At 49.0% G+C, this 24,585-nt stretch overlaps 1 protein-coding gene across 3 annotated transcripts in view; it reads left to right on the forward strand.

Annotated features, from left to right (window-relative positions):
• MAP3K3 (mitogen-activated protein kinase kinase kinase 3) overlaps nucleotides 1-24,336 on the forward strand; it is a 61,761-nt gene extending 37,425 nt beyond the window's left edge. For 2 of the 3 annotated variants that reach the window (XM_032323056.1, XM_032323057.1), the window contains 11 exons: nucleotides 4,667-4,787; nucleotides 12,806-12,939; nucleotides 15,817-15,890; nucleotides 17,828-17,895; nucleotides 18,109-18,201; nucleotides 18,800-18,991; nucleotides 19,547-19,695; nucleotides 20,349-20,480; nucleotides 20,802-20,931; nucleotides 21,269-21,446; nucleotides 22,534-24,336. In XM_032323056.1, coding sequence (XP_032178947.1) covers nucleotides 4,667-4,787; nucleotides 12,806-12,939; nucleotides 15,817-15,890; nucleotides 17,828-17,895; nucleotides 18,109-18,201; nucleotides 18,800-18,991; nucleotides 19,547-19,695; nucleotides 20,349-20,480; nucleotides 20,802-20,931; nucleotides 21,269-21,446; nucleotides 22,534-22,762 — 1,500 coding nt within the window. In that variant the 3' untranslated portion in view covers nucleotides 22,763-24,336. Of the gene's footprint in view, nucleotides 1-4,666; nucleotides 4,788-12,805; nucleotides 12,940-15,816; nucleotides 15,891-17,827; nucleotides 17,896-18,108; nucleotides 18,202-18,799; nucleotides 18,992-19,546; nucleotides 19,696-20,348; nucleotides 20,481-20,801; nucleotides 20,932-21,268; nucleotides 21,447-21,956; nucleotides 22,065-22,533 lie in introns of all 3 variants that reach the window. The other variant, XR_004280935.1, reaches the window with a different exon arrangement.
• Nucleotides 24,337-24,585: the final 249 nt, after the last annotated feature.

Raw genomic sequence — 24,585 nt, forward strand, 5'->3', positions numbered from 1 at the left:
CTTGACCTTATAACTTCCTAGACTCAGATTTTCTACTATCTTAAAATAATCTCAAGCTTACATTCTTTTGTCACTTCTATCTGTCCCAGCTACCTTAAACTGATGATGGCATTTTGTTTTGTTATCTTAGATTCTCCCTGACAAAAGTAAACTTCTGATCTTCTCATCCAGATGTTGCCCACTTCCCAAATATCCCAACAATGAGTTTGATGCTATCTTGTCTACTATTTAAGTTCAAAATATCAAGGATAATCTAAATAGTAATTCTTTTTAGTCTTATTAAAAGTAAGGGGCAAGTGCAGGAAGATAGGACCAATTTTTTTTTTTTAAAGATTTTATTTATTTATTTGACAGAGAGAGATGACAAGCAGGCAGAGAGGGAGGCAGAGAGAGAGGAGGAAGCAGGCTCCCTGCTGAGCAGAGAGCCTGATGCGGGGCTTGATCCCAGGACCCTGAGATCATGACCTGAGCCGAAGGCAGCGGCTTAACCCACTGAGCCACCCAGGCGCCCCAGGACCAAGGTTTTCGAGTATAATAGCTTCAGTCTGGCCCCTCTTTAAACCCAACACCTTACATGTATAAGTGCTTCTGTCTGTCATTTGACTCTTGCAACTTTTAGAGGTCCATGGCAAGCATATGTACTCGCCAGTCTATACCTGGGGAAACCAAGACTTAGGGTCACTTGCCCGTGGTGAAGCAGCCAGTGGCGACAGAGCTGGTCTAGAATCCAGATCTTCTGACTTACAGTTCAGTACCTATCAGTTACCCTCCCGGAAAGGGGTCTTAGAGTTCTTGTAACCCTTGGAAGATCTCCCCCAGGTTCCTCCACAGTTTATCAGAAGCAGAACAGAAAGTATAATGTTGCCCATGGGGAGAAGTTGTGAGATGTTGTGTCATTCTCTTTCCCACAGCTCGGAGGGTAACCAAGCTGGAAGAAGGTGCAAGGGAAGACAGCATTTTCAAGGGATTATATGTGGTCACCTTTAGTACAGAAAGGCACCCTAATCATCTATAAGCAGTCAAAGTCTAGGAAGCACTGGAGAGTGCAGATAATGAAAACACAGATTTAGTCACCTTATCGCAATTTGGATGAACCCTTTATTAATTTTTTTTTAAAGATTTTATTTATTTATTTGACAGAGTTCACAAGCAGTCAGAGAGGCAGGCAGAGAGAGAGAGAGGGAAGCAGGCTCCCTGCTGAGCAGAGAGCCTGATGCGGGGCTCAATCCCAGGACCCCAGGATCATGACCTGAGCCAAAGGCAGAGGCCCCAACCCACTGAGCCACCAGGTGCCCCTGGATGAACCCTTTAAATACTGGGTGTTATCTGGGTGCCTGGGTGGCTCAGTCATTAAGTGTCTGCCTTTAGCTCAGGTCATGATACCAGTATCCTGGGATCAAGCCCCGAATCGGGTTGCCGGCTTGGCGGGAAGCCTGCTTCTCCCTCTCCCACTCTCCCTACTTGTGTTCCCTTTCTCACTGTGTCTGTCTCTGTCAAATAAATAAAATATTTATTAATTAATAAATAAATAAATAAATAAAATCTTTAAAAAAGATATTGGGGGTTATCTTAGAAGAAGAAAATACAACTGTCGTAACTATTATAGTCTTCTGTGCAAAGTCTCTTGGTGCCACCCTTGAAACAGAGGACTGGTGCGATCCTGGGGGCCATTTCTCACCTTATGTTCCTGTGAACCAAACTGAAATAAACACACAGACACACACACATGCGTGCACCTGCGCGCGCGCACTCACACACACACACACACACACACACACACACACACATTCCTTTACCCCCTGCAGAACTGAATCCACTTGTTCATTTTGTCTCTACCAAAATGAACCAAATCTTTTATCAAGATAATCTGTGAGCCTACTCTTGTGACCACTTTTTCTGCTGATCTCCTAGTTTCCAGTCACTGCAGTCTTTATGGATGTGGTTCCCTGGTAATTTCTCCTGTTGTTTGTGTCAGCTATACGCACTGCTACCTACAGAGTCCTTTGGTGAGATTAACACTGAGTAGTCAAATGTCACCTTCTCTTTGCTATGAATGTTATACAACATTCTGTTGGCCACACTGTATACTTGTGGGCTCTCCTTTCGCTCCACTACAGTCGCCTTTTGTTTTTCCTAGCCCCTCCTTCCTCTTTCCCACTTCTTTTTTTTTTTAAGATTTTACTTATTTATTTGCCAGTGAGAACGAGAGAGAGAGAGAAAACAAGCAGGGGTAGCAGCAGGCAGAGGGAGAAGCAGACTCCCCGCCAAGCAAGGAGCCCGATGCAGGACTTGATCCCAGGACCCAGGGATCATGACCTGAGCTGAAGGCGGAGGTGCTTAACCAACTAAACCACCCAGGCATCCTCTCTCTTTTCCACTTCTAAGCTGTGCTCAAAGTTCCCTGAATCCTTGCATGAACCTCATTTTTGTTTACCATGCAGTTCTCTTTTATCCCCTTAAATCAGGGTTTTCAGACTTGACTGAATATTACAAATACTTGAGGAGATTTAAAAAACACCAGTCCTTGGGCACCATCCCCAGAAATTTTGTTGTAGGTGGTGTGAGGTGTCTGAAGCCCTATAGGCAGTGGGTGGCTAGGGTTGAGACCCAAGACCTTACATTGAAGTATGACTCTCCTCCTAAGACCTTGTTGCTCAAAGTATGGTCCATGGACCAGCAGCGTCAGCATACCTGGAAACTTGTTAGAAATGCAGATTCTCGGGGCGCCTGGGTGGCTCAGTGGGTTAAGTCTCTGTCTTCGGCTCACGTCATGATCTCAGGGTCCTGGGATCCAGGCGCGCATCAGTCTCTCTGCTCGGCGGGGATCCTGCTTCCTCACCCACCCCCACCAACCTCATTGCCTGCCTCTCTGCCCAATTGTGATCTCTCTCTCTTCTGTCAAATAAATAAATAAATAAGTAAAATATTAAAAAAAAAAAAAAAAGAATCCCTGCTTTGAAGCCTCCACTGATTCCCTTCATCTGTTTTCCAGCCTGTTGCTATAACTTCAGCCTTTTCTTCTACAAACCAATGCTTGTGCTGACTGCGGAACCTACTTTCCTGTCTCAGCTCTTAGAGTTTAAAATTGAGTTTAGAGTATATGTTCTTCAGTGCATTTCAAATTCACGTCGCTGCGATTTATGGAATTCTTACTACATGCAAGGCCCTGTGTGCAAGCAGGTGTCCTCGGGGGGCTCATCATGGGGCTCTTCTCTTTCCGACTGCAGGGTTGTGGCCTTTCCTTGCCCTTCACTGGCCTGCTTCCCCAGTGTGTGGCTTTGACTGTTTTTTCCTTTCTGACTCTCAGCAGAAAGCTATTGCACATTGGAGGCTTCAGCAAGAACATTCCACTTCCCCTTGGTTCTGACTTCCCGTTAGAGCAAGACAGTTTGTAAAGACAGCCCTGCATGTGATAAAGTCTGGCGTGGAGAGACCAGAGGAGGCTGCTTGGTAGCTGAATTCACCCCCGAGAGCGGGAAGCCTTTTTCCTGGAGGGCAGGATATAGTTTGTTTAGGTTGGACTTTTTTTTTTTTTTTTCTTATGTGAGGTAGAAGAGCTAGAGAAGCAAGTCGAAACTTTGCCTTAAGTTATTTAGCACTTCTGGACCCCAATTCCACTCTTGGCAGTGTTCCACGTGCTTGTAATCGCACCCCCTCATCACTGCCCACCTTCGGTGTTCCGCTTTCTCATTCTGAGGGCCCCTTGCGTTGCTTTGGTTTTTTCCCACCCCCTAGGGCTCACTTGGTGGGTTGACTAGAACAGTGCAGAAGTGAGGGTGCATGTGGTGAGGTTGCTGACCCTATTCTGGGGTCCTTGACCTCTGGCAAAAATGGCACCTGTGATAGCCTTTCCCAGATGAGCACAAGCCTGAGGTGGTTTCTCATGGAAACCCTGGTACTGATACTAAGTATCAGTACTAACCCTGATACTAAGCAGCTGAGATTTTGCTGTGATTTGGGAGGAGTGATTGTGGTTGGGTAAAAGCAGCACATCAAGCTGAATTTTACTGCCCAGAATTCTGTTGGGCAGGGAGGTTGCAGTCATTCTCTATTCTGACCACCCCCCAACTCGGCAGGTGGTCTCGCTGCTGAAATAACTTCCTGCTATTTTTTCCCAAGCTCTCTCTCTGGAGATTTTATGAGAGGGTATTTACAACTTGCTTTTCTGTTTGACATATTATTATAGGAAAACCTGTTATTCTTCCATGCCTGGGTCATCACCTCTTAACCTGGGGCAGTGGGTCTCAGTGCTCAGATATCACTGAAGCTATAAAACTACAATGAGGAAATAGTGGTTTGCCAAGACTGATTGAGGAGTGAGATTTGGGGGGAGGCTAGATACCTCGTCTATTGAAAGTGTGATGGCGGGGCACCTGGGTGGCTCAGTCAGCTAAACCTCTGCCTTTGGCTCAGGCCGTGATCCCAGGGACATGGGAGGAAGCCCTGCATTGGGTTCTCTGCTCAGCAGGGTGGGCGGGTGTCTACTTCTCCCTCTCCTTCTGCCCTTCCTCCTTGCTTGTGTTCTCTCTCTCTCTCAAATAGATAAATATTTTTTTAAAAAGTGAGAAGGCAACTAAGAGCACGAGGAGTCCTAGGGAAGGGCAAGCAGGCCTTTCTTGGCCTGTCTGCCTAAACATGGCTCATCCTTTTTCCTCTTATTTTACAGACCAGTCCCTCTCCCCATTCTGGGGTGTCCAGGCAGGTGCGGATCAAAGCTTCCCAGTCTGCAGGAGATGTCAATACCATCTACCAGCCCCCTGAGCCCCGAAGCAGGCACCTCTCTGTCAGTGAGTATTTCACCGCTTTTTTCCTTTTCATCTAATTTATCTGCCCATGCTTTTTAAAAATCAAGCATTTATTAATTTAAAAAACCACCATCAAACATTAATAGACTATTACTCTGTGTAAAATCATCCTCTAGGCCTTTACTGGGGGGAGGGGGGGAAGGGTAGAGAAGTGGCTGGGATGGTGTCCTGACGCTCAGAGAGCTTACAATGTAACAATGTGATGGCACGACCAAGTTCCTTTATAAACATGTCTGAAAAAGTGATCCCCTCAAACATCTGCTGAAGACCTCTGGCAATGAACAGTCCACTCTCATTTTTGACCATTGTTTCATCAAAGAACTGGAGACCTGAGGTTAGGAATAAGGCCCAACTTTGAGTTTTGACCTCAGACCTCTTGCTTCCGATTCCCGAGGAGTCCTTATGCTTTGGCGAAGATGTTGATCTATGAAACTCTTGGAGAATTAAACCAGGTTGTCTGGGAAGGATGGGAGACTTTTGACATAGTATGTAGGATTGGCTAACTGGAAGAAAACTATGTAGCTGCCCCCAGGCCTCCCCAGGAAAGAAATCCAAGTCAGTCCTGTGCATTATTCTGGATAACCTAGTATTGCTCTGGATCCCATTTTCCAGAGTCTGAGGAGAAAGCCCATGTCCCGAATTGTGGAATTTGTATCAAGAGGCAAACCTGGCCTTATCAAACATTTGTGAACCTACTGCCCTAATGTTGCTGAGACCCCCACTGCTGCTAGGAAGACAAGTTCTGTCCACACAGATAGAGTTGCATCGAATGGAACTGCTCTCTGAAGATCTTGAGCTGAGCTTGGGGAATTCTGAACATCACACTGAGCCTGTCTGTGAGTGAGAAGCCTCCTGAGAGGGTAGCAGGAAGAATGTGTTACTGAGGCACTGACTTTGCCTTGCTGAGTGATTTTTGGAACTTGAGCAAACATGGTATTAAGTGTTGCCAAGCTGAAGATCTGTATATGAGTTTCATATTTCTCTAACATTGTGGATAATTGGTGGCTATGTTTTCAATAAGCTGGTAGAGGAGAGAGAACCAACCCCCCAGCAAGCAGGCCCTATCTGGAACATCTCTGGCTCTGGAATCCAGGTGCCCTGAAGCCTAAGAAACTCTGCCAGCTTGGCCTCTATTCCAGAGCCCTCAGAGAGATTGAGGGGCTGGAGGAAGGCAGCATTGTTCCTTTGTACAGTAAGCAATGAGGATTGACATGGGCCGGTGATTGGGCCTGCTCTTGAGCAAGAGCCTGTGATTTGTGTGTAGAGGCAAGAGCCAAATGCTGGGCCATTGTTATGAGGAGCCATATGTGGAATTTCCTTGTCTGAGAATGCTGAGGAATAGGATTTCTATGAAGTAGTTCCTGTGTGTCTAGAGAACGGCCAACGTAGCCTCCAACACACGTAGATCCAGGGTTCCGTCATTCAGTAAGCAGTGCATACCAGCCATTGAGCTAGGGTAAGGGCTACAGTGGAGGCATGTACGATGGGGGCTACAGGGTGGGGTGGGAGGAGGCATAACCAACTCAGCCCAGGACTTTGGAGAAGCGCTTCCACAGAAGAGGAAACATCAGGGGCGCCTGGGTGGCTCAGATGGCTAAGTATCTGCTTTCGGCTCAGGTCATGATCTTCAGGTCCTGGGATTGAGCCGCAGGTCGGGCTCCCAGTTCAGTGGAGGGTCTGCTTTTCCCTCTCCCTCTGCCTCTCCCCCTGCTTGTGCTCTAGTTCTCCATCTCTGTCTCTGTCTCAGATGAATAAATAAAATCTTAAAAGAAAAGAAAAGAAAACATCAGAGCTGCCACACGAAAGAAAGATTTACTGAGCATAGAGATATTCCTGGCACAGGACGGGGCACCTGCCAGACACAATCCCAAAAGAAGGTGGTGGGTTGGGAGAACCACGACTGGCATGGAGTATGGCGGATGTGAGGGAAGAAGTGGGCGGAAACTGCCAGCCTTTCCATAGAGCCGAGAAATGGCCTAGGTTATTTCTGACTGGAATGACTAGGGACAGGCATTCTGTGGAGGAGCTATTTGAACTGGATCTTTAGAGATGGTAGGGGATTTCAATAGATAAGGATGAAGGGGGAAAGCTTTTCAGCTGTCTGTGGAGATTTCACTTGGCCTTCAGCCTGGCTGATCAATTTAAAGGAGAATAAAGAAGCTGAGAAAGGATCCCTGAGCCACCCCTAAGGAGCCTGGACTGCCCTTGGGCTTGTTTGGTAGGCAGTGGGAAGCCATTAACCAAGGGACCAAATGTTGGTCCTTTATGCCCATCTCTGTTACAGTGCTCATCATATTATCTTACTCTCTTCTCTCTCCCTCTCAAACTCCATTTTTGTTTATTCATTTATTCATTTAGGATTTAATTGGCCAAATATCAGCTGTGTGCAGGAAACATGGGAAGCAAAAAAAGACCTGGCTCCTGCCCCTGTGGCTCTTATAGCTGTATGGGAAGACAAACACTTGTCATGATGAGACTGTTGTGTAATTTATAGGCTGTGACTGAAAGGAGTATGGTGCCAGGAGTATGCATCCTAATTTTGGGGCCAGGAAAGTCTTAGCCTATGATCTGGAGTGTGAATGATGCAAAGGGGAAGCAGGAAAGAGAATGCCAGGCAGGGAGAGCTACACCTGTGGACGCCCCAAGAACAACGGAACGAGGCAGAGGAATGGACTGAGGCTGGGGAGGGAGGCAGAAGCTTGTGGTCCATGATGAAGATTTTGGTCCTTAATGTTGAAAGCAGTAAAAATCCACTCTCTGGTTTTTAAAGTGAACAGGAATAGGTGGTATGACATACTCGGATTTGTGTCTTGAAAAGATTACTCTAGATGCAGTGTGGAGAACAGATTGCAGGGGAGCCAGAACAGACCAAAGGGGAAACCACGTTAAGCTAATGTAGTTTGGTCCAGGTGAAGAAGACAGTAGTTTGTATTAGGCTAGTGACAGCAGTGGAGAGAGGAAGGCACAGATGGATTTGAGACATTTAGAAGGTAAAGCCAACAGAACATGGTGTTGCTTGGTTCTCAAAGTGTGGTCTGGGAACTTGGGGTGGGGGCGGTCCCTGAGATCATTTCAGGAAGTCTATGATTTGCCTTTTTACTCCATTCTCTCATAAGTATGAGTGGAGTTTTCCATAGGTCACCCGACTGAGGTGATGTCATTGCTCTGATGGCTAATGGAATGTGTGCTCATGTATTAGTGTGTTTTCAAAATGTTTGAGCTTTAATTTCTAATATAGCGAATATCAGTTGATATAACCCACTAATAAAAGCTCTTCAATGTTCTTGATTTTTAAAAATTTTTTAAAATTCTTTATTTGACAGAGAGAGATCACAAGTAGGCAGAGAAGGGGGAAGGGAGAAGCAGGTTCCCCACTGAGCAGAGAGCCTGATGTGGGGCTCAGTCCCAGGACCCTGAGATCATGACCTGAGCCGAAGGCAGAGGCTTAACCCACTGAGCCACCCAGGAACCCCTGTTCTTGATTTTTAAAGTGTAAAAGGGTTCTAAGAGGTTTAAGAACCACTGTGGGATTGGATTGACTTTGTGAATGTTGAAAGAGCAGGAGGTTAAGCTACTGGTTTATGGATCTGGATAAATGGCCCTGCCTTTCACTAAGACAGTAACGAGAGATGAGAGCCTGGTTTCCCGTGCTGAGAAGAGGCAAACCTGATGTTTTAGATAGGTTGAATTGGAGGTGGCTTTGAGACAGCTAAGAGGAGCTATCAAATGAACAGGTAGATATATAAGTCTCTACCTCAAAGGAGAGGAAATCAGGATGAGAAAAAAAAAAAAATTTGAAATTGTCCAGGTGAAGCCACAGGTCCAGATGAGAGGCCCTAGGCAAAGACTACAGAGGAAGAAGAAGCCGAGAGCTGAGCCTTAGGAACCCAGACACTTAGTGGCCAACTAGAGGAGGATGAACCTGCAAAGGACACCGGATAGGAGTGAACAGAGAACAGGAGAGGGTGGGAAGAGGCCTTACATGGTACCAGCCAGGCTGGAAGGGGTAAGAGACACAACTTGTTGTTTTCATCCACAGTTGTCTGAGTGCTTGCTGTGCTGGGTAGTGTAAGGCCTTCTGGAAGTAGAAGAAAACAGGAAGAGGGGAGAGTCAGTTTTTTAAGTATCAGGCATGAGAAGTCCTTGCAATAGAAACGGGGTTAAGGGGCACCTGGGTGGCCCAGTGGGTTGGGCCGCTGCCTTCGGCTCGGGTCATGGTCTCGGGGTCCTAGGATTGAGTCCCGCATCGGGCTCTCTGCTCAGCAGGGAGCCTGCTTCCCTTCCTCTCTCTCTACCTGCCTTTCTGTCTACTTGTGATCTCTATCTGTCAAATAAATAAAATCTTAAAAAAAAAAAAAAAAAGAAGAAGAAGAAGAAGAAGAAAGAAACTGGGTTAAAAGAGAAGCCTTAGCGATTCAGCCCCCAAGCAGCAGGAGCAAGGGGGCTTTGCCTTCCTCCCTACCCCAACATGAAGGAACCTGTGAGTATTTAGTGAGAAATGGCAACATGAGGGTCATTCAGCCCCCATGGCACCATTTTCAGTGATGGGAAAGTGCAAGGTAGCCCAATCCGTGCTATTTCTTTGAACTTCTTCCTTATACAGAATTGAAAATCTGCCTTCCCTCACTTTACCCAGTGACTATGGTACTGCTCTCTTGAGCAACACAGATACAAAGATAACATCTTTCATATGACAGGTTTTAACTGTCTGAAACCAGCTGTCATGTTTGTGTTTTGTTTGCCCCATCATAATATACATACCTTGAATTTAATTTTTTTTCAAACCAATGAGTCTGTTAAACTAGTTCATGCTGAAAGACAAAAACAAGCAACAAAAACAACAGCTAGGTAATGAGTTAACCCAAAAGACCCCTGTGGGGAGATCTTCAGACAAGGCAGGTGGAATTTCCCTAGGTGACAGTGCACTTCCTTATATCTTTGCCCGTAGAAATTCTGCCCACCTTTGAAGCTGAGCTCAAGCACCATTTTTTTCTATAATATGTTGAGTGGTGCGCTTAAGCCACGCAGCCAAGCCTCAAATGCAGGACTTGTCCCTGCCACATTCTGACTTCCACTCGGTCTAATGCATCTCCTTAAGTGCCTTTGTCTCTGGTCCTACTCCATCTTGCTCCTCGTCATGCCGCCGCAGTCCCACAGTGAAGCAAGCCAGATTGCAGCCCCTAAAAAACGGGCAGTGAGGGAGTGGAGGCCATTAGTTCTTTCAAAGAGTTTGGCTGTGAAAGAGAAACAGAGGTTGGTTAGTGGCTTACAGGAGAGGCAAGAAGGAAGGTCAAGGCTATAAATTAGAGATCTGAGCATGCTCACGAAGAAGGGAGGCTCAGAGTCAGCTGAAAAGGGGAATGACGCAGGTGCCAAGGGGACATGGGGAAGGTGACTTCTGCTGCAGGTGACATGGGGAGTGCAGGTAGAGGGTGCCTGATGCCTTGGTAACGGGGAGGGGAGGAGGAGGAAAAAATTCAGGCAGAGAAGGAGAGAGTATTGAAAAGATGAGGTGACTTGCAGGGAGCCCCTGGCAGCAGCTGGTTACAGAGCTGTGCACAGCGCAGACCTCCTGCCCTGGTGCAGTTCGAAGGGCGGAGCTCCCCATCACACAGGTCAGCTTCTTTCACCTCCATTGGGTTTTCCTCCTCGCCTTAAACTCTTCTGTGATGCGGATGAGACCAGAAACTATTTAGTAGTGGTGGCAACTTCAAAATCAGATGGGAATTTTGGAAGTTGAAACATCCAGGATGTTCTCAGGATCTTATGGGATGAAATGTTCTGAAAAGCTCTGTTCTGCACAGCCTGGTCCAGTGAGAGCACACCGAAAAATACTGCTCAACATTTCCCAGAGTTGATTCCTCCCCCAGTCTCATCTGCCCAGCAAGAGACAGCAGGATTTCGAGAAAATAGTTGATGGCCAAAACAGCTATCTCTTTGTACTTGCAATGACCTGCACATTAACACTGACCCCAAACCCTAAAACTCCCTGCGGAGGGAACTTCCTGACTACATCAGCTTCCTGACCAGAGTCTCCTATGGAAGGGTTAGAATCGGAGAGCCAGTCTTTCAGCTTTCGGTGAGAGTTTTGCTCGGACTTTGCACTATGGGTTAAGGAGCCAGCGAGGGCTGGCATGCCCTGTGAGAACTACAGCCGGTAAGCGGCTTCAAGCCCTGGCTTTCTCCTTGTGTGTAGAACACCTTGGTGCAGAGCTGTGGGCTGCTCTGCACACAGGACGACAACTCTGCTTTGTTGCTTCAGCTGCTGCTGATGGGGCCCCCTTGACACAAACAGCCTCATGAGAACAGAGCAAGTTCCGTCTGGAATGCTAGGGAAGGGCATCCCAGAGAGCTTGCCATCCCCACCACACCTGCCTTCCAAGGCCTAGAATGAGTTGTCTTGCATAGTACTGTGGCTGTACTATGTATTTCACTGCTGTCTTTGTTAATATGTTACAACATGTCTTTGTTAATAATGGGCACATCGGTGAGTCTAGCAGCCCAGCATCCTGACCCGTTAAGGTCCCTGTCTCATTTCTTCTTGACGGCTGTTGTGTGTCTCATTAGCCCCCAATTTCTGAATTGAAGATAAAAACAAAACTGAAAATGCTCTGGAGCAGTTCTGCCAACTCCTGGTTTTTCCATTTGCTTCCTCTGATAGCCATTGGTTTGGGGAGACTTCCCTTTCCTGCCCCAAGCTGTGGGCCTGTGCACAATAGCCCCTGGCCCACTGCCCATCAGATAGCAAGGCTGGCTCTCGGCAGGCAGCGGTGTGTATTGGAAAAAGTGAAAGTCTCTGGCTGGAAATAAAAGCTCAGAGAACCTTTGCTATTTTCCCCCAGCCCCTCCTGGGTCTGTAGGGCTGGCCTCGTACAGGCCAGTCCCACCCTACCTGTAAAACCAGGGGAGAGTTCAGTGGCAACTGGTACAGGAGAGAATGGGTGTCCAGGGCCTTGGGTATTTTATCCCAGGGAGGCTTCACCTAGATAATCCCTGTAACAGACTGAGGGCAGTTCATCCTGTCTGGGGATACTTTGGACCACTGTCTGGGACTTCATCAATAAGTAAGTTTTTCTTCCTCTCTAATCAGTCCCTTACAAGAGATATTTTTGGTTCATTCTCTGTCAGATGTGTAAGACCTTTTCACTCCAGAGTGTATTGGTCGGGGTTCAGGTGCACAGGGTAGAATCCATTCTAACTAGTTTTGGGAAGAAGAAACTTAGCGCACATCCTGGTTTACAGAATGATTGTAGAGAAAGAAACAGATCCTAGGTTAAGAAGCCACAGAGCTCCTCCCTCTTCTGTGACCAGGAAGCTACCAAGGTCAGAAGCACAGTGCCCCTCTGCCCTGGTCCGCAGCCCGTACATAGGACTGACTGCATCTTTGTCTTGATGTCAGGAAAACTGGACTCCAGGTGCGGGGCCTCTGCTAATGCTGCCGAGTACAAACCAGGGCTTCTGCGACTGTGCCCAGGAGCAGTAGGGGCCGCAGGCAGCCAACTAAATCTCATCCAAGCACATCTGATTGGCCAGACCTTAGGGGGTCTTTGGAATAATATCTTTTAGCTGATTAACTTCTGAAATATAGGAAGGCATACTAGAAAGTTAGAATGGGTCTTTTTTTTCTTCTTAGGATTTCATTTATTTATTTGACAGAGAGATAGCAAGAGAGGGAACACAAGCAAGGGGAGTGGGAGAGGGAGAAGCAAGCTCCCTGCTGACTTGGGGCTCAGTCCCAGGATCCTGGAATTATGACCTGAGCTGAAGGCAGACGCTTAATGCTTAACGACTGAGCCACCCAGGCACCCCAGTAGAATGGATCTTGAGTCTGACCCATTTGTATCTGCCACATAGAGTGAAGGGAATAAATGGAATTCTGCTGAGTTCCTACCTGGTACCAGCCTCTGCAACAGATGTTTGGTCTGACCTCACACCCTCTCTGCTGCTCTCTGCCACACATTCTGGGCTCTGTTGTAAAAGGTCTTGTTTCTGTGCTCTAGGCTCCCAGAACCCTGGCCGAAGCTCGCCTCCCCCTGGCTATGTGCCTGAGCGACAGCAACGCATTGCCCGGCAGGGTTCCTACACCAGCATCAACAGTGAGGGGGAGTTCATACCGGAGACCAGCGAGCAGTGTGTGAGTATAGGGCTCGGGGTGCGCCTTGGCATGTGTCCAACCAAGGTTGTAATGGGGCTTCTCTGTGGGAATGGGACAGAGCTGAGGGATTTGAACCCCATCCAGTAGCTCCTTTGTAAACTAGGCCTTCCCAGATACGGATTATTCTTTTTAGGGGCCAACTGTTAATTCCTGCCGTGAACAGTGTGTAAACTACCAGCCACCTTGGTGTTGGATGAGCAGTTGACAGATATTTGCTCTGCTGAGCTGCTCTCAGTGGGCTCCCTGCAGAACCCCACTCTGCTATTGGAACACTTCCTTACAACTGCCGGTGAAAGCAGCAGAGTTTAACATATGAGCAATCCTAAACTGACAGATTTTGTTGTTCATCAGCCGTATTCTAGTTTTACTATTTCTTGATGAAAGGTAGGGGGTGTACCATATCCAAATTATACTATAGAAATGCTTACTTTGGGTCAGTTTTTATGATGGTAGCTATATTAGTCATCTGTTCCTACACAACAAATTACCACAAACTTAGCAGTTTAAAAACACCATACAGTTATTATTTTATAATTTCCCTGGTTAAGGAACCTAGGCATGATTTAACGGGGTCCTCCATTCAGGGCTCCTTCTTCTTGCTGTCTGTTGATCAGGTGCCACTCTGAGCTCCTAGAAGCCACTTTCAGTTCCTTGCTTTTTCAAGGCCAGAGGAGAATCTCTTGCTTTGGTCTGTAATAAAGATGGAGTCATCAAATGTAACGTAGTCACAGGAATGAATATGCCACCCCCTTTGCGATAGTCTTGACTAGAAACAATCAGTTCTACCCTTACTTTAGGGGAGGGGTTTATACAATACTGTGACTCACTGTGGCAGCCACCCTTAGGGTATGCCCACCACAATGGCTCACCCATTTTCAGGGCTAACTTTTTAACTAGTGGCTCACTTGATGAAAATGGCATTTTGGCTTCGTGAACTCAGCAAGAGTGAGATCTTCAGCTTCATTGTGAAGTCTTTTCGATAAGCTTGCTTTGATTGCATAAGAGAAAAATCCACTCTTAAAAATGTTTAGGATTTGGTCCGGGAAAGGGAAATTTCTTAGGAGCAAAGCATCTAATACAAGGGCCAGTACCACCACATGAGGGATTTTACAGAGAACTGATCCTTATAACTTTTCTTTCCCCTAAAACTCATTCTTCAAACTTTTCTTTCCCAGTGATAGCTAATTTCTATAAAGCATTATCCAAAGTACATAGACTATGGGAAGCCCTTTACACTGCTGCTGCTTTTTTTCTGTAATTCCTGCTTTCCAGATAAAGTTATGTTTAGAGCAGTGACCTGGGGTGCTTTCAGTTAAGGATTCCCTTGTTGGGTATTTTACTGACCATCCTTTCTGTTTTCTCTAGCCAGAGCACTTCTGGCCATCAGCTGTGTTAGAGGTGACTCGGTGTAAAATCTGAGATTGCGAATGAGTTCATTGCTTTTGTCTCTGTCCTTCCCCATGGACCTGTATCCTGGTCCCTTTCATCTTTGCTTTACCTGGCTACCCTTGGAAGGTGTGGGAGTATGGGACTCCTAGTGAGGACAGATTTTTAGACAGAGGCCAAAGAAGAAATGCCTCAGTCCTTCCCCTTAGCTAAAGTGAATTGTTCCTCGTAACCAGCAATTCAAGATAAATCCACTTAACAGAGACCAAAACAGTGTAGTATATAGTGAAAGAGTATTCAACTGGGACTTTCTTGAAAAGTGAAACTAAGATAGGTTTATTTTGTTTTATTTTTCATCAGATTAAGGTAGTAGTTGCATCTGTTTGCTAGTTTTTAGAATGAACAAAAGCATGATTCATGTTAAGTTTTTTGGCTTAATTTTTCTAACAAAAATTTTGCCGGCACAGTGTAACCTCCTTTACTTCCCCCTTCGACTGCTGCGACACTGTTAGAACGAGGGCCCTTTTTTACAGAAGCCTTCGTAGGATTCCGTGGATTTTCCAAAGGCCTCTCTTGAATCTTTGGTGTTCTTCCTCCTTCATCATCATGCCTTTCGTGTTACTGTATTTGCACATTCTTCTGTTAACTGGTCTCACTTTTAAATTATGGGCAAGATGGACCCTAGTGTTAAATAGGAAGGGGTAATTTGAGTTGGAAGCTAATTTTATGAATGTTGTTAGTGAATTCTCATTCACTAACAAATTCTCTGATTTTTGCTTCCCTCTGTAATGTTTAACTTTGGATCTCAGACCATGAATACTCTGATAAGGAATCCACCCACGGGCAAAATGAAGGGACATGAGTTGGAGACAAAGCTAACCTGAAGGCTTTTTGTTACCTCATTGACCAAGGGCTAGAGAAACATTTTAACTTACGTAGATACTTACTGCCTCCCTTTGAGAACCAGGAAGATTCTTCATCTGTATCAGCTGCATAATGCTAGTTTCGTGACTTGAAACAATTCTCCTAACCTTCCTAGACCTGCAGTGGCCTGTGAAACAAGGGCAATACTTGCCTCTGTAAGTTTTAAAATTATGAAGAAACACTACAGTCCCACCCGTACGCCACGGAAGCCTCCGCGGGGTAGTACCAGCTTCCGTGCCGGGCTCCCAGTGTTCACGAGCCAAAAAAATGCCAACGCGAGAAGTAGCATCTCTGCTTTGCTCGCCTGGCAGAGCTCCTTGGGATGCCGGCCAGGCATTTTTCTCCCTCCTGGGAAGTTGCCTTTCATACTACAGGAGCGAATGGTACCTTCTTAACCGTTCTTCCCACTGCACAGGCAGAGAAAGGGTACTTTCATATTTTGACAAAAAGGACTCTTTGCTGGCCTTGGCTAGGTCATTGAGCCCTGAGTTGCCTAGCTGGGCCTGGAGCTGGGGCTGGGGTTTTATTGTGTAACTTGCCTTGCAGATACTGGATCCCCTGAGCAGTGCTGAAAATTCCTTGTCAGGAAGCTGCCAATCCTTGGACAGGTCAGCAGACAGGTATGGGACTGTGGCTGCTTTGGGGGCTAGTGCGTAGGCATGTGTGGGACTGATGGGCTGAGGAAACAGAGTTAGCTAGTATGTCTCTGATCTAGACGGCAGTCTGCAGGTCCACGGTTAAAACATCATGCTTCTGGGGAAGAAACCTTTTTATGGGATGCCTAGCCCTCTCCTTAATTTTTCAAGTACCGTGAGAATGTTATGTTTGTGTAATTAGGTGAGTGTAACAGTAGCTCACAAGAGAAAGTCACATGCATTAAATGTTCGCTCTGTTATCCCAGCCGCTTTACTTGTTTTTAGTTTCTGGGTAATACATGCTGCTCTAGTGCCCTTGGCCTCATGGCTGTGATCTGTCCTGAGAAGTAGTGAACCTTCAATGTTTTGGGGCAAATATTGAATTTTTACCTGTGCATTTACTTTCTTTTTTTTTTTTTTTCCCCCTCCAAGTGTTTCTGATGGAGTAAGAAACTGGGATAGAAAAACCAGAAAACGAAATATCCAGACTGCCTAGCTTACCACAGTATCTGCTTGGTGTGTAATCTTGTTCTCACACTTTAGGAGGGAACAAGTGCTGTCTTTTACATACCAAATGGTTCTGTAGAGCCAGTTCACCCATCAGCAGGGGTATGTTTAGAGTTGGCTTTGGCACTGATCCAGCCAGTCTCTCACCTTGACCTTGTTATGCCCAATAGCATATTTGATCATGGCTGGCTGAGCTTAGGGCTGGACCAAGTTTAGGGATTTTTTTTTTCCTTTGTGTAACTGATAAATTGTTCACATGGGTACTGGCCAAATTTGTACTTTGTCTTTCCTAACAGATCTGCAAACTGATGAACACTGTCTTCCCTCTAGACGTCATAGAGTACAGTCATAGTTACTTGTTGGTGCCCAGTTCATAGCATTGCTTGGGGCTTGCTCTTCAACAGGGGAGCAAGGAGGCCCAGGTAAAAGTGCCAGGAGCTGCTGCCACAAACTGAAGACTGCCAGGATAGGGACCGACTCTGATTTTGGATTATCTCCTAAGCTTTATGGCCAAGCAGGGCTGGGAGGTGCAGTGGGCAGCAGAACAAGACCATGGAAGGTCTAGTAGTTGTGAAGTAGGAGGCGGCCCCCATGTCATTGCCTTGACTGTTTCTGACCCGGGGCCCTCTCAAAAGGCAGTATCACATGGAAGGTAGAGGACCATTCGAGTGAATTCTAGGAAAGATAGCTGAACATATCCACTTGATCCTTGGGTTTTGCCTCTGTCCCTCCAATGCTTTGTTTTCATTTCCTTGGGAGTAAAACCCAGTGACCTGGACTTACTCCTTTGAGGCCTGGCCTCACTTGAACATAGGGCTTTCTTCTCCTCCTTACAGGATCTGGAGCCACATAGAGCCCAGCTCCCCATCAAATATAAGTCAGATAGCTTCCCTTAATCTCTTCATTCCTCAGTTTCCCTATCTCTAAAGTAGGGCGCTGCTTAGTCTGAAAGGAAGATACTTGGTGTTGTTTTTTTTTATTACTGCCTTGGGCAAGAGATGTTTTGCAACTCATCCCCTGTTACCAAGGTGGGAGGAAAGGGCGAGAAGGGAAAGTGGTGTGCCAGATTCCAAGGTGGAGTTTTCGAGGGCTGGATGAATTGATTCTTCCAGGACCTGTCAGATTTGGACCTCAAACTCTTAAAGAGAAAGCAGTAGGCCTAACTCAGAAAAGGGCTATTTCTCTCAAACTCTGCTCCCCTCCCAAACTGTGAGGAAAGATTACACACCAAGCAGGCATTGTGGTAAGCTAGGCAGTCTGGATATTTTGTTTTCTGGTTTTTCTGTCCCGTGTAATGATGCGGGAGGGAGTCAGAAAAGAGAATCTATCTGGAGATCCTGTCTTCTGCCCTCATGGGAAGCTTTTTGAAGTAGGCTGAAGTCTACATTGTGATTTTGTTTTGTTTTTTTTTCCAGCCCATCCTTCCGCAAATCAAGAATGTCCCGAGCTCAGAGCTTCCCAGACAACAGACAGGAGTTCTCTGGTGAGTTCCCCAGATCCTGGAAGAGCACCACGGGGTATCTGGTTGGGACAGCAGGCATTCTGCTTTTGGTAGGCAAGTTGGGAAGCCAGGACTGTATTTTAACTCTCCTCTGGCCTGCTGCTCTGAGGTCTCAGGTGATACAGGGGCTTAAATGGCTCACTCACACCGAGCTGCCCCAAACCAGCAATTCCTCATCTCCTCTGTCTTACTCAGATCGGGAAACTCAGCTGTATGACAAAGGGGTCAAAGGTGGAACCTACCCCCGGCGCTACCACGTGTCTGTGCACCACAAGGACTACAACGAGGGTGAGTAATGCCTCTACCCTGCCCCCTGCTGGCTGCCTTAGAATGGCCATGGGTAGAGCTTTGCCATTCAAAAGCCACTGCCGACGGCTGGGCCCAGGCCCTCCAGACCAAATGTTTTCTTTATTCCTGAGGAGCTGTGGCCACACTTGAGGCACTAGAGACAGAGGGGAGATGGGTGGAAGGGCGGTGTTTGGAAACCGAGATGCTGCCGCTGGGAACACTGTCCTTGGTCTGAATCCCTAGTGTGCCACATGGTGCTCGCTCTCCAGCGCCCTCTTCTGCCCCATGGCAGCAGACAGAATGGAGCTTCCGCAAAGGTTTAGGTTTGCTAAAGACTAACAGACTGCAGCAGTGGATTGGCCTTGTGAGTGATGTGGTGCTGAGGGTTAGCCCTGTGCCTTCCCTTTGGCCAGGGCTTCCTGAACCATCCGTGGCTGCTTCCTTATTTCCTGCTTTTGTCCTGATTCTCAGGGTGCTTGGGACATTAGCCATTCTGGCATGGATTAGGTAAAAGGGCAGATGGGATGATGTGGTTTGCACATTTAGCCCCGTGGCCAGGGGTCTGACTTGCTCTACCCTGGCTCCTGCATCCCTCCAGGCAGAAGAACGTTTCCACGAATACGGCGTCATCAAGGCAACCTCTTTACCTTGGTGCCGTCCAGCCGCTCCCTGAGCACAAATGGCGAGAACATGGGTCTGGCAGTGCAATACCTGGATCCCAGAGGGCGCCTGCGGAGTGCGGACAGCGAGAATGCCCTCTCCGTGCAGGAGAGGAATGTGCCGACCAAGTGTGAGGAATGGGCCCTGGCCAGAGGGCACTGCCCGGGGGGTGCTCAGACAGGTGGCAGGGCAGGAGGCCAGAGGTCCCCTGGGGCTGTTCAGCTCAGCAGGAGGCTGCTGTGGCCCAGCCTCACCACACTGGAAGAGCCTGTAGGTCGGCAGCAGATCCTTTGGACCTTAGGCCTCGCTCCGCTGTGGTGTGGCATGCCACTCCCCCTCTCCGGTCTTTAGTCTCTCTGTGTTTAAACGGACTCCACAGTCTTTGTCATATTCAGATGTTTAGGGACTTAGGAAGTAAAGGTATCTGATCAATTCAGAGGAGTGTTTAACCATGACGGTAGCCAGTCGTCTGTCTCTCAGGACTCGGACTCAGCGGTCTCACTGGTCAGGGAGAGCACTGAGCCTGCTCCGGATCAGGGTAGAGATGCTGGGCTGAGAGATGGGAGGGTGCTGGGTGAGCAGGGTCTTGAGCCGGAGGTCCCATCACAGAGCCTCTGGAGATTAACAGAAGATCTCAGTAAATAACGGACCTGAGCTAATGCTCTTTCCTTCCATTCTCCTATAGCTCCTAGTGCCCCCATCAATTGGCGCCGTGGGAAGCTCCTGGGCCAGGGTGCCTTTGGCAGGGTCTATCTGTGCTATGATGTGGACACAGGACGTGAACTTGCTTCCAAACAAGTCCAGTTTGATCCAGACAGCCCCGAGACAAGCAAGGTACTGCCTTCCCCATGGTCTGGCTTCCAGTTACCCCCCCTTAACAGAAATTCCTGTCTCACTGTGTAGATTAACTGCTCAAAAAGCTACACGTTGCTTCCCCCATCATTCTTCAAGTTCCCTTGCTCTGCACCCTGGCCATGGCCATGGGGCGAAGAGACTGGGGTCCGAAGAAGCATTAGACCCCCTGGGGGAGGCATTAGGTATAAGGAGCTGAGTTGATGCCAAAGTACCAAACCACCAGCGCTGAGAGGCAGCGGCCAGCGTCACAAAGAGCAGTACCTGCCCACCCTCCCCAAGGAATGCCTCTAACCCCTCATCCAGGAAGGAGCTTAGCTTTGGAGTTCAGCTTTGAGTGTGGCCTACACTCCAATCTCAGTGAACAAATGCAGCAGTTACCTTAACTCAGTACCTACACCCATTCTCCCACCCCAGCGTCTGCCTTCTTCCAGCATGGGGGCGCCACTGTCCCAGGGGTTGCCCAGCATTGCATCTCAGGGCCAGACGGTTAAGAGAGTTCCCCTTTGCTCCAGCTGAAGTTCCCAAGGCAGACAGACCCCTCCAAGGTCACTTATTAGGGCAACCGGAGCTGATTCCAGGTGGGCAGGAGCAGGACCCTGCAAGCCAGGGTAACCCCCGGGCCCCTCCCTTAGGAGGTGAGCGCTCTGGAGTGTGAGATCCAGCTGCTGAAGAACCTGCAGCACGAGCGCATAGTGCAGTACTACGGCTGCCTGCGGGACCGTGCCGAGAAGACTCTGACCATCTTCATGGAGTACATGCCGGGGGTACGTGCTCCTCCATGCGTGTGGGACACCCACAAAAGAGGCCACCCTGACCTGAGGCTTATAGGGTGGTGGCACTGTCGAGTAAGGACTGCCTGTACCTGGAGTGGAGGGGCCTCCCTCCTGGATTTCGGTCATACGTTGCTTAAGGGGACCGTTCTGGTTACTCTGCCTGGTTACCCTCCCCTCCCCAGCAAAGCCTGGGGCGTCGCTCACTGGGATTGCCTGAATCACTCCTTTGTTGCAATGCTGGGGGCTGGAAATAGCCGTGCCCCGCTCCCTACCCTTTTCTGAGCTGACTCCCTCTGACTCCTGTGGCTGCAGGGCTCAGTGAAAGACCAGCTGAAGGCCTACGGAGCTCTGACAGAGAGTGTGACCCGCAAGTATACCCGGCAGATCCTAGAGGGCATGTCCTACCTGCATAGCAACATGATCGTTCACCGAGACATCAAGGGTGAGCAGGCACGGACTATGGGGTCCCCGAGACCTGGTCACTTAACCATTCTGAATTTTCTGAAAAGTGAGACTCTAATTTCTTCCTTGGGATGTTGGTATGGATTGATTGGGTAATTGGGGAAGCCACTTCTAGAGTGCTGTGCAGATGTTGGCCATGGTGGTGATCGTTTTGTGCTATAGGGCGGAGCCAGTGGCACTCCGTGCACATCATGTCTCATTCATGGTAGTCTCCGTCCTCCCCTGCCGCCCCGTGACCTGGTGGGGAGGGGAAGAGGGTGGATGGTAGAAAGTGCTCTAGGGCCCAGAGTTGTAGCCTCTGCCCTTTCATGCCTTAGGAGCCAACATCCTCCGAGATTCTGCCGGGAACGTGAAGCTGGGGGACTTCGGGGCCAGCAAGCGTCTGCAGACCATCTGCATGTCAGGCACAGGCATGCGCTCGGTCACTGGCACGCCCTACTGGATGAGCCCCGAGGTGATCAGTGGTGAGGGCTACGGAAGGAAGGCAGACGTGTGGTGAGTGCTGAGGACGTGCGGGCATGGCCTCTCCACGTCTGGGCTGTCAGGACCCTAACTTGGAAATGAGCTGTGGGGGTTGTGCGGTGTGGCGGGAGGAAGAGGAGACTCACCTCTCAGGAGCCAGGCCCGGAGGCAGGTTCCCTGAGTGCCCACCCCCGCGCATATGGCAAGTGCATGGCCTTTTAGCCCCAAATAGCGCCTATCTGCTATTGATGAGAACTTGGGCCATGGAAAACATCCCTAGTGTTTGCTAAATTCCTAACAGAAGCAGCACCAGTCTGAAGGCCTGGGTCAGTCTCTGAATCGTAGCAGGATTCTTTCTTTCCTAGCATTCGGATGGCTTGTGTTTGCTCTATCTTCCTTCTTGTGTGTCCTCTGAAAGGGCCTGGAAGTTGTGAGAGCATCTCTTCCCCTCAGAACGGTATTGTGGTGGGCTGAGTCATGGTTCCCCAAAGGTGCCCATGTAGTAACCCACGCCCTGTTAATGTTTCCTTATGTGTCAGCAAGGCCTTTGCAGATAATGCTTAACTGAAGGATTTTTGAGATGGGGAGCTTATCCTGGATTATCCACGGCGGCTCAGGATAATTGGAGTCCTTACAGAAGGGAGGCCGCAGGTGAGAGTAGATAGCAAGAGGTGGGACAGTGGAAGCAAGACACTGGAGTGGTGTAAGGAGGGGCCGGGAAACAAGGAGTGCTGGCAGCCCTAGAGCAGAGCCTCCAGAAGGAACAATCCCTGCTGACCCGTTGACTTTAGCCCGTTGAGACTAGCTCTAGACTTCTGATCTCCAGAATACATTTTTGTTATGTCTTATGCTCATGGTAATTTGTTACATGGCAATAGGAAACTAACACGATTATCTCAGAGCTCTTTCTGTCCATGCCAAGGGGTCTCTTCCCCAATCTAAAGATTCACCCAAGTGGGTGTAGGTCAATGAAGCCCTTGTAGATGAGGCCTTGGGGACCCCCTACAGAGGTGTCAACCCTCAGCTTGACCAGTCCTGCCTCAGGGTGTTCTGAGAAAGGCACCTCCTTTCATGATGGTGGGCAGGGAGCCTGGGATGACATGGGATTCTCTCTCTCCAGGAGCTTGGGCTGCACTGTGGTAGAGATGCTGACAGAGAAACCACCTTGGGCAGAGTATGAAGCCATGGCTGCCATTTTCAAGATCGCCACCCAGCCCACCAATCCTCAGCTGCCGTCCCACATCTCTGAGCATGGCCGGGACTTCCTGAGGCGCATATTTGTGGAGGCCCGCCAGAGACCTTCGGCTGAGGAGCTGCTCACACACCACTTTGCACAGCTCGTGTACTGAGCTCGCAAGGCACATTGTTGCCAGCTGCCCCTGCTGCACGGGCAAGGGGCTGCCGAGGGGCTCGGCGAAGTTGCTGCTTCTCCCAGGCAATGCTGTGGACCATGGAGCTCCAGTCCAACCAGCGTTCGTCTGCGCCCCTTCCACCACTGGGGCTCAGAGCCACGGTGGGGTGGCTGCAGCCTCAAGGACTGGGAGCCCCCAGCCTGCCAGACCTGAGAGCTCCAGCATCCTAAGCTCCACGTGGAGGGGAAGGAGCTAGGAACAGTGTGCAAAGCGCTGAGGGCCTTCCCCTCAGGGCTATGTGTTGACGCCGCAGTCAGCACCAAAGCCCCACGGGTCTCGGGGCCCAGGACGGACATGAGGGTCTGAATAGTGTTACTTTCATTCAGAGTGTTATTGTGTTTCTCCTCCCATGTCTGGAGACCACCAGGGCATCTCTGGGCTGGATAAGCCCACCCAAGCCTGAGGTAAAGCCCAACATCCCACAGCCAATGGAAGGCAGAGGCTGGGGCTATGCTCTCCCCAGAGCCCCCAGGTCAGCTTCGCCAGTCCCTGTCCTTTACCAAAGATGAATGAAGCAAATGTTATGCTGCCTTATTCAGGGAAGGAGGAGCCCATCCTGCCTGCCCCCATGACCCCGTACCCCCCTTCCCCCAGCAGGGGCTTGAGGTGTGGAACTGCCCCCACTTGGGGGGGGGGAGACCCCGTTTTGTCAATGCAATTGTCTCTGTTTTACAAGTTGGAGTCACTCTTATGCTGTATCCAGTTTCTAAACTGGAGACTGTGTGCCCTCGGGCTCTAAGTATCCCTGTTGTGGGCTTGGGCCTTGGGCTGGATTGGAAAGAGCTGAAGGTAATGGCCTTTGTGTTCCTGACTCGGCACCTTTTCCCCCACTGGAGCAGAAAGGAAGATGGACAGCGTGGTGAGGGGATCTGACCCAGCTGGCTGCCCTGAGCCCTGGGCAGGCTCTTCTGGATAGCCAGGGAAGCCGGATCAGGCTGTCTGTGAGTCATGACCCTGCTAGGCCAGAGCCCTCTCTGCCTGGTAGAAGGGAGAGTCCGTAAGAGGTCACCAACTCTGTCCCAAACTCCCATCTCTGTTCCTCCTTGGCCAGCCTCGCCCATCCCCATGAGGTCTCACCCCTTTCCCTTCTTAGCGGAGGAATGGTAGCAGGGGTCGGGGAGCCAGTATCTCCAAGCAGCTTAGAGTTGGCCTTATTTACCTCAGCCTGGGCGCTGGTCTTTTCTTCCGGCCCCTCCCCTCCAAAATGTGCCTATTGCTAGAGCTCCTCCCTCCCAACACCCAGTTTCCTTGGGAGTCGTCATTAAAGGAACAACAACAACAACAATAACAACGCCAGTGCCCAGGGATGGGCCTCTCTGGGGAGCTTGGGATTAGCGCCAGGCAGCTCATTGCCAGCCATGCCCACTTCCCCTCGGGCACCAGAACAAGCCAAAGCCTTCGTTGTATGTTGACGATGCACTTTTATGAATGTAGTTTCTATCGCTGTTTTTAGCCTTTTCACATCATGTAATGTGAGGCCTTGTACTTGTTAATTTATATCTCAGATCATATTTGATGGTTTTTATATATATCAATTCTAGATTGTTACAGGTGATGGACGCCTCAAGAGAGAGAAGAGAAAATGAAAGCAGCTGGTTTTGCAGGAATGTGTGTTGCACGGTGCCAGTTGGGCCTGAGCCCCTCTGTTTCCATCCTTTTCCCCCAGGGGCCTCTGTCAGGCACCCCAGCTCAGCCCTCTGAAGACAGTGAGCATGCGCTCCTGTCTCCACCTCAGCCCTGGCCCAGGGTGGGGACTGGCC

Source organism: Mustela erminea, chromosome 18 (assembly GCF_009829155.1).
Source record: "Mustela erminea isolate mMusErm1 chromosome 18, mMusErm1.Pri, whole genome shotgun sequence".
NCBI classification, from domain to species: Eukaryota; Metazoa; Chordata; class Mammalia; order Carnivora; family Mustelidae; genus Mustela; species Mustela erminea.